General features: G+C 25.6%; 3 protein-coding genes across 11 annotated transcripts in view; 2 read left to right on the top strand and 1 right to left on the bottom strand.

Moving 5' to 3' along the window:
* Window positions 1–24: 24 nt before the first annotated feature.
* LOC124956899 (BTB/POZ domain-containing protein 17) lies at window positions 25–4,204 on the top strand. The gene is made up of 4 exons (XM_047513283.1): window positions 25–290; window positions 468–705; window positions 792–932; window positions 1,063–4,204. Exons 2-4 carry the CDS (start codon window positions 586–588, stop codon window positions 2,323–2,325), a joined length of 1,524 nt encoding a protein of 507 aa, XP_047369239.1. The 5' UTR covers window positions 25–290; window positions 468–585; the 3' UTR covers window positions 2,326–4,204.
* LOC124956900 (glutathione S-transferase 1-like) lies at window positions 3,572–5,639 on the top strand. 4 transcript variants are annotated; one of them, XM_047513285.1, is made up of 6 exons: window positions 3,572–3,706; window positions 4,314–4,450; window positions 4,518–4,576; window positions 4,700–4,841; window positions 4,928–5,045; window positions 5,238–5,639. In XM_047513285.1, the coding sequence occupies exons 2-6, from the start codon at window positions 4,316–4,318 to the stop codon at window positions 5,477–5,479; spliced, it is 696 nt and encodes a 231-aa protein (XP_047369241.1). In that variant the 5' UTR covers window positions 3,572–3,706; window positions 4,314–4,315; the 3' UTR covers window positions 5,480–5,639. The 4 variants fall into 4 exon arrangements, with proteins under 4 accessions (XP_047369241.1, XP_047369243.1, XP_047369242.1 ...); XM_047513287.1 differs by lacking the exon at window positions 3,572–3,706 and adding an exon at window positions 3,998–4,139; XM_047513286.1 differs by lacking the exon at window positions 3,572–3,706 and adding an exon at window positions 4,059–4,199.
* A 1,341-nt stretch (window positions 5,640–6,980) lies between these two features.
* The window catches only part of LOC124956898 (putative thiamine transporter SLC35F3), a 17,175-nt gene continuing 14,381 nt past the window's right edge, over window positions 6,981–9,774 (bottom strand). For 2 of the 6 annotated variants that reach the window (XM_047513273.1, XM_047513274.1), the window contains exon 12: window positions 6,982–8,300. Coding sequence is in view for 2 of the 6 variants with exons in the window: in XM_047513277.1 (XP_047369233.1) it covers window positions 8,186–8,300 (115 nt within the window). In the remaining 4 variants the exon portion in view is untranslated. Of the gene's footprint in view, window positions 8,301–9,774 lie in introns of all 6 variants that reach the window. The other 4 variants (XM_047513276.1, XM_047513275.1, XM_047513277.1 and 1 more) reach the window with 4 other exon arrangements.

Raw genomic sequence — 9,774 nt, 5'->3', positions numbered from 1 at the left:
GGCGCAGTTGTTAGCATCGAACGTATTTTAATCGCTCTCACCTATCAAACGAATTATCAACACAAAGACGTAATAAATCTGAACAAATTCATTATAATTTTGGTGTCTCTTGTATTGTCTTTGATCGTGAAGTTGTTCGTATAACGACGTTATATTTTGTCAAGAAGATAAAATAAATATAACGGAAAATAATATTTTAGAAGGGCAAATATAAGGACAAGAAAAAAAAAAATCCTGATCGAACATCAAAGAAAGTAGAGATTGACATGATGCGTTTAAATTGAAAGACAGTAAGTTTGAAAATTTATTAATCAAAGTTTCGAAAGTATATTAAATTTTAACGCTTTTTTAATGATTTTTATGCGTATAAAAAAAAAAAAAAAAAAAAAAAAAAAAAAAAAAAAGGAAAAAAAAATTAAGGAAAAAAAAGAAAATAACAAAACCGACATATCTATTTACATATATAGATGCAGTTAAACGATGCGAACACTTTATATGGAAAAAAAGACTTGTTTCATTGATTGAAATATTTAATAATATAAATATAATAACAAATACTAAATAACAGTGAGGAGACATGTGCAGATGTTACGTAGTACATTTAGGTGGATGACAGGTTCTTCAAATATGGATTCAATTAAGGATAATGATGGTCTCACTATTAGTGAGATTAAAGAAGAATCTGAAGGTTCTGACTCTATAGAGGTCAATAGATTTTCTAATTTATCTATTTTTATTTATAATAATTTTTTTTTTTTCGCTTTCTTTCTAATTCTTATTTGTTATATTAGGTGGACAATTCAAGAACAGTTTTATTAAAGATAGCTACATTATATGCGGAACGTCTTATGAATGATATCTGTTTGGTTGTCGATGGAGTAGAATACCCAGCACATCGTCTTATCCTTTGTGCTTCTAGTGATGTTTTCCAAGTAAATATATATATATATATATATATATATATATAATTTATAATATATAAATATAAATATATATAATTTGTTTATTAGTGATATTATATTATTATAATCTGATGGAATTAATACAATTATTAAATTTTAGGTAATGTTAATGAGTCCACAATGGAGCGAATCTCAAGAAAGTAGAGTAACATTGCAAGAAACTCCTCAGTGTGCTCCAATATTTAGTGAATTTTTGCGATACTTTTATACCGGTCAGATAAGAATTAATCACGGAGTCGTTCTCCCAATCTTATCATTAGCAGATAAATATAATGTTAAAGATTTAATATCGTTGTGCCTTGACTATATGCAAGATCATATTGCTTTGGCTGCTATACATGGTACATTAGTATCATGGTTACAATATACTTCTAATTGTGGTCACCACGATATTACTCAATCATGTCAAAATTTTATTAAATGGAATTTAGAATTAGTGGCCAAAACATCAGACTTTGGAAATTTTGATTTGGACATATTAGTGTCGTTGTTACATCAAAGTAGTTTAGTTATAAAAGATGAGATGACACTTTATAAGTGCCTGGAATCATGGTTGGATCATCAGGCAAATAGATTAAAAACTCAATTATTGCCTGATGAATTGGAGGCAACATTAAAGCAATTAGTAGTAGCTGTTATGTCACCTGTTAGATTTCCAATGATGTCTCCTAGACAACTGGCAGAATTACTTTTATCACCATTAACGAAAAAGTACAAAGAATTTTTTGTAGAACGTATGTCCATCGGAATGTCCTTTCATTCTGGACAAATTGAGAGAGTGAAGGAGGTTTGTTTAAACGAGGAAGATGGTGCATTATTATTTGAGCCAAGGCTTTATACAGTGGACACGTGTAGTTCTTTACTTACAATAGAAAATTTTCATGGATTGCCTTCTTATCATACAAGAACGCTTGTGTTCTCAAGTCATTCCTGTCTTGCAGAATATGCTGGCGATAAGGCATGCGAATGGGTCGTAGATATTTATCCAAAAGGTGTTTGGTTTAAAAAGTTTTTCCTTATTGTTTGGCAAGGGACCGTAGAAATGCCTGAACACGTTAAACGTTCTGTTAGATTGTCTTTAACTTGTAAGGAACCTCCGGTTAATAGTGATACTGATATGAGAGTAAAAATAGGTGTTCTGATATATGGACTCCAAGATGGAGTTGAACATATTGCAAGAGTGACAGAAATAATACATAGATTTAGTAAAAAAGAACGAGTACTCAATCTGGATGATTTATTACCATTCGAAGAACTTAATCCACAACAAGGTTCTGTAACAGAAAATACAGTATCTCCATTCTTAGTTGGGCCCAATAAAGATATACTTAAATTGCATATAGTCATCTCTCCAGCCAATTAATATATAAATATAGATATTCTGTTGTATTAAATGCGTACGAGAAAACAGGAACGAAATAACGTTTTTTTTTTCTCTCTTTCTAGGTAAATATGTGTTTTTGATATTATTTATATACATATATATATATAATTTTTTTTTTTTTTTTTTTTTTCTTAAAAAATTCAATTTCTTAATTCATTCTATTAATTGTTGTGAGCGACTAATAATTGATGACACATTAAAAATATGATATTAAATGTATAGCTGATTATATCTTTAAATTATTATAACAGATCATTTTTTTTGTGTGCTAGTAGAATAATGCAAGGTTTGATTTTTTGAAACAATTCTCTTTTTTTTTTTTTTCTTTCCTTTTTTTTTTCTTCTTTTTTTTATCGCTTAACGCAAAGAAATCAAATTAAAAAAAAAAAAGTTTATTATCAGTAAAATATATAATTTGTGCAATCATTCGTATTTATTTTATATGTGCATAATAATTTGTATATTATGTGTAGTGAACACATATGTATTTAAGTGTATATATACATTGATCTAAATTTAAGTTTCTTGTTTTAAAGTATAATCTTATATTTGATTATAACATCGGGGAAGAACAAAAAACAAAAATACCAATTTAAAACCAAGTTAGTTACGTTTATTAAATCTTGTCAATAGAGTATCAAAAAATCTTTTATTAGGAATGAAAATATTGTCGATGTATATATAATCGTGTTAATAAATCAAAAATAAAATAATTTTTAGGTCATTCTTCACAGACATCCATTGTGTAAGTTACTTCAATGTAATGAGAAGTAGTTATAAGAAATTAAATATCTGATTGTTATTAAATGTTGAATTATATAATTAACTTCTTAATAGATATATTCCATATTCTTCATTCCCACTTTTTATGATAAGACATTTATTGAGTTACATATGGAATATAACTTGTAACTGGATAAACATTAAATTAAGATCAAATACAAATTTGTATGATTAGAAATGTTTGATTATTTTTGTTTTTTTTTTTTTTTTTTTTTTTTTTTTTTTTTTATATAACTCCTATAGGTTTAATAAATAATATTAATTGAAACGTCTATGTAAACAACTGCCTAAAAGGAAATAAAATCTCATATTTATAAAATGAATCTTTAAAGAGACATTTAAATTATATTAATTATTGTTTGGATTAATATTATTTATTCATTTATACGTATTCATTATGGAAATAGGTCTTTATTATGTAAGATTTCTTATACTATACTGATGTAAAGTCCTTGAATATTTAAAGAGATACAAGTGAAAGGTATTCCAATATATCTTGAAACGCATTGACTGTAGATGTTCAGTATAGGCTTCAAAACTTTCTGTTAACGTTTTACGGCTTCATTAAGAATTTATGGTAACATATATTCCATTATTTCAATTAATATTATTTTTCCATTAATACATTGTGGTATGAAAGATTCTAAGCATTAATTGTATGTATGTATGTGTATGTGTGTGTACAAGACAAATTTGTTAACAGTCAAACAGAATATGATCTATTCTTTGTAAGGTATGTTTGCTTATGGAAGGAAGATAAGGGAGCTGAGATATTGAAAGTGAAAATAAGATGAAAATGGAACGTGAATGAGTTAAGCAAGAAAATAACAAATATTACAAAGAACGATAAGAATGATCAAACACATATGTATGAATGTGGAGTGGGGATGAGAAAGGCTACAGAGTGTATGTGAGAAAAAGGAGGAAAAGTCTTTAATAGACTATTCTAAGCGAGGAATAACAAATAAAAGATCCTAAATGGATCAAATTTTGAATAGTTCAAAGAAAAAGTAAAGAGTTGTAATATCCTATTATAATATCTTTGTCAATAAAATCCTTAACAATCAAAAGTAAATAGTCCCGGGTTAAATTAATTTGTATCCTTTAGGTAGAGTTACGAAAAATATCCTATATATATATATATATTTATATATATTTATTAATTTATTTATATTTGATTTTAGCAATGAAACTGTATTCTGTATCCGATGGTCCACCATCTCTCGCATGTCGTCAGGCACTGAAGGTTTTAAAAATTAATTATGAATTGATTGATGTAGATTTTGGTAAAGGGGATCATATGACTGAAGAATATGAGAAGGTAATGTTATGATTAAACGATACATTTAATAACAATAAAGACATTCAATAATTTACCATTATTTCAGCTTAATCCTCAAAAAGAAATACCTGTTTTGGTTGACGATGACCTTATAATGGGAGAAAGGTTTATATTATATAAATAATATAGATTTATATAAGGTTGATAAGATTCATTTGAAGTAAACGAATCTTTCTTTTTTTTTTCCTTTTCTTTTTTTTTTTTTTTTTTTTTTTTTTTTTTTTACAGCAATGCCATTTTACAATATCTTGGCGATAAGTATGACGTATCCGGAACATTATATCCAAAGGATCCAAGAGAACGTGCTATTGTTAATCATCGTCTTTGTTTCAATCTTGCTTATTATTATCGTAATATTTCGGAATACGTGGTAAGATAAAATTACATATTTACATTACTATATACTTATTGTTAATTAAATACTCTTAATTATAATTTTATTTTTATATCATATAGATGGCACCTATATTTTTTGACTATAAAAGAACTCCATTGGGCTTGAAGAAAGTGAAAATGTCTTTGGATATTTTCAATACTTATTTACAACGTGAAAATACAATATATGCTGCTGGTAGTAAGTAAATACTAACTTTCTATGTATGTATATATATTTATATTTTATATATACTTTATACACACATATACTTTATATATATATATATAAAGTATCATACATGCTATCTTATAATTTATATTATGGAACATAAAATAAGTATGAACTAAAAATAATTATTTAAATTATATTGCTATCACTATTTGTTAATAGATCATTTAACTATTGCGGATTTTCCATTGATCACGAGTACAATGTGTCTGGAGGCAATTTCTTTCAAGTTGGACCAATGGCCTTACGTGGAGAAATGGTATAGTCATTTTAAACAATCTTATCCAGAATTGTGGAAAATTGCAGAGGGTGGTATGAAGGAAATAAGTTATTACGAAAAAAATCCACCTGATTTATCTGATATGAATCATCCCATTCATCCGATTCGAAAAATTGTTAAATAAGCGTACTAAAATCTTTAAGGTATGATTAAATATCTCTCAAGTTTTTTGTTTTGCATTTTAAGAATTTTTGATTTTTTTCTATATACACATGCACACAAAATGCACAAATTAATAAATTGTTCTCTCATTTCTTATTAATAAATTAAATTTATTATTATTATTATTATTATTATTATTATTATTATTATTATTATTATTATCTGTTTAAACTAAATGATATATTATATATATATATATATATATCAAGTAATATTAAACTATTATAAACATTATTAGTTTCTTAAATATGCAATACTTATTACTAATTATTCTCTGTAATTGACATCTAATGTGAAATAACTTAATCAGTCAAAAAACATGCTCTAAAGAGCAGTGTATTGAATATCTGCATATATATATATATATAATGTGATAATGTGTGATAAAGTAATGTTTAATCAGGTAACTGTGTAATTTGGTATCAGTGAATTTTTTAATTATTGCAAAGTTTAATAGTAATGTTCAGAATAAAGCATTTCTTGTATAATTTATAATAACATCTGAGAAGAGAAATTATTTTTTAATAATAAATATATTTGTTTAACGAAGTGCCACAATATATCATCCAAATTTTTATTTATATGTAAGATGAGCTATTGCTTTTGATGATATTTAAATATTTAATTAAATTCTCTAAGCGCACAACGTACCAATTATAAATTTAATAATCGTACTAACAGATATTAAAGAATCTTATATAATTTAAACGCTATATTTTTATATATATATTTCATAAAAACTTTAAATGATTCAACTTTGATTTTCATACTTCAAGATAGTACAAATTGATAATTTAAGAAATATTCTCTTTTTATTTTTGTTCAATTTCAAATTCAATATGTTAAATACTATATAAATCTCATATCTATTGACTAATCATTTTTCAGTCAATAAGTTTGTATTTAATCCATTGCAAAATCCATAATTAATAGAACATTAGGAATGAGATCTATATTTTAATTAATATAGAATTGTCGACCCTGTAATTGCTATATTTATCCTCATTATAATATTTAATTACAATTCATTACAACAGACTAATTCGACTTAACTATAAATATGATTAATAGTAACAATAAATTTTAAGAAACTCCCTTTCAATTCTTTTCCTAATTATGTAATGGTATTAATGAATTGTGTCTAAATGTGATCATTTTATATTAAACAATGATACTTTCTAATAATTTATAAAGTGATGTGAAATATAAATAGTATATTTAAAAAAGATACTTCACTTGTAATTGATTGTCCTTTTTTTTTTACTGCAGGTATATAGAAAGCACAATTTTTGCCTCAATATTAATAAAGGCGACCGAACTAGAAATTGTAATTAACATCAATGCTACATCAATGCTTCTTCTCAAAAGGATAAAATTAATATTTATTATCATTGGATATTTTAATATATATATATATATATATATATATATATATATATATATATATATATATATATATACTAATTAATAAAACTTGGTCACCTTTGATCTATAATGACGCAACAATGCTAATAAAAGTATTAAAATAAGAAATGTACTATAATAAAATTATTTCATTATATTTTTCAAATTATTATCATATATATTAGGTATTAGAAATCATAATTACAAAGGAATAAAGAATATAAAGAGTAAATATCATTGAAGTATCAATATAGAATATATACTGAAATAAAAGATATGTTTTGTACTCGTTATCCAATTAATCAATGAATATCATAGATATTTTTGATCAATGGATATCAATTTATTATATGAATGTTTTGTTTTTCTTTTTCTTTTATGAATAATTTAAATCAAACTATCTTCAATGTTATTTTCATAATTAACAAATCAACTTTATATTGTTATCTGAAAAAAAAAAATAATTATTGACGTTATATATACTATGTATTATACAGTTTTTCTTTTCAGAAAGAAGGCATTTTAGGAGATCATAAGATTCATGTAATCATACATGTTTCGATACTAGTACTTGATTAGACGATAAGCAATCGTGTAAAGTGTAACGAGGAAATTAATTGCAATGATTGAAAAATTGCAATGATTTGAAAAATTGAAAAATTGTTGCAATGATATATGAGAAAAATTGAAAAAATTCTTATTGCTTCTATCTTTCTTTCTCTCTCTCTCTTTTTTTTTTTTCTTCTTTATCGATACTAAAAAGAATTAATAGAATAATATCAATGTATTTAAATGAAAGAATACAATAACAAGAGAGCGGACAGATCATTCGATATTTAACATTTGTGTATACGAAAGGATAGTGCGTCTAATAAAAGCCTTGTGCTTTTTCTTTCGAAACGGAAAGAAAAACTTAGAAGGATAAGTTAAATTTAAGTTATTTGGAACTCTCACGTATGTATCTATATATATATATATACATATATATATATCTATGTATATATATACATATATATATATATATATATATATATATATATATATATATATATATATATATATATATATATACGACGATTTGTGTGTTATAAATCTTATCGCTAAATCAAATTTTTCTTTTTTTTTTTTTTTCTTTTTTTTTTGTTTTTAATCTTTTTCTCTAATCATAACGTTATTGCGTTCACAATACCTTCGTGAGAATTTCGATGATCGAAACTTCGAGCTCGGTAAAAGCTTTTGTAAATCAGAAAATGCTTACAATTAGTCACCGAACCCTTCCCGATGGCGAACGTAGATGAGACTTTATATATCCCGTACGATAATCTATCACATCGCGGGATGTACCGCCAGGCATACCGTGCCTATGTCTTCTACTCCATCTGCGAACAGGGTCAATCTTGATTAGCCATTATCAATCTATTTATATATACAGATAGCGAATTGAACTCATGCAATCCATATCACATTGCAATCATTTTTTTCTTGTCTTGTCTTTTTTTTTCTTTCTTTTTTTTTTTCTTCTTTTTTTTCTTTTTTTTTCTTTTTTTACCGCTTCAAAAGAGCTTCGAAATAATTGCAGATAACGTGATGGTAGATCACACTACAATGACGAAACATTCTGCGAGGATATTTATTGTCGGGGATTATTTTTTAAGAAAAGGAGGAAAAAAAGAAAAATATAAGAAGTTATTATTTTAACGTCGACGATAACTCGTAAAAACTAGTAGTAGTTGAATACATACTACTACTATTACTACAAATGCAGAAAGTTTCTATTTTTGTATTGTATCTACAATAATGAAGAACGATGATATTGTTACATGAATTTAATTTTCATTTAGTTGCCCATTGTTTTCTTCTTATCTCTCTCTCTCTCTCTCTCTTTCTCTCTTTGTATATATATATATATATATATATATATATATATATACAAAGTGGCTCTATAATTGATGAAAGTATATAAAAAAGAGAAGAAGAAGAAAAAGAAGAAGAAAAAAAAAAAAGGAGGGCAACGTTTATCGGGATTACACGTATTTATATCATCGTTCATCGATACATTTAGATTAAATCGAATATCATCAAACCTCACGATGCTTCATTCCATATCTATAAATGTGTAAGTAAAGTATGCATGTAACATTCAAGAAAAAAAAAAAAAAAAAAAAAAAAAAAAAAAAGAAAGAAAGAAAGAAAAAACAGAAAAGAAAATAAAAGAAAAGGAAAAAGAATAAGTAGAAGAAAAATACGAATATAAGGGATAATATTATTTTTAAAAAAACAAACATATTGCACTCTCTAATTACTGCTACAGGGGTAGGAGGATGCCGGACTTGAAGAAAAATCTAATTCATCAAAAATACATGAATTTTACAATGTAACTCGATCATTCTGATACATACCCCAGATTTTTTGTTCACACTTTCGATATTATAAATCTTGATTGAAATTATATTCGCGATAGGGGTAACGACGAAGAGAAGAGTGGGGAGGAGTAGGGAGGGATAACTATATCATCTTTATCCCCCACCTCACTCTAATCCCATCCCTTTCTCTACCCCTTTTATTTAATTAAACAAATACAATATCAATAAAGACAGCATTATTGGGATAAAGAGGAGCCAAAGCGTTTTTTCTTGTTTGTTCGTTTGTTTGTTTGTTTGTTTGTTTGTTTGTCGTTTTCTTTTTTTTTTTGTTTTCTAGCTGCTTAATACATTAATATTATTTTCATTGAAGATATCCGAGCAATACTTACTAATGTTGAATGTGTTCTATAACATTCGTTGTGAAAATTAATAAGATATATTGTATATTCATATTATATATCGCGTCTTTGTATTGTAATTTAAATATAAG

This window comes from Vespa velutina, chromosome 24 (assembly GCF_912470025.1).
Source record: "Vespa velutina chromosome 24, iVesVel2.1, whole genome shotgun sequence".
In the NCBI taxonomy this organism is placed as follows: Eukaryota; Metazoa; Arthropoda; class Insecta; order Hymenoptera; family Vespidae; genus Vespa; species Vespa velutina.
The sequence above is the reverse complement of the archived record's forward strand: the minus strand, read 5'-3'. Positions and strand labels throughout refer to the sequence as shown.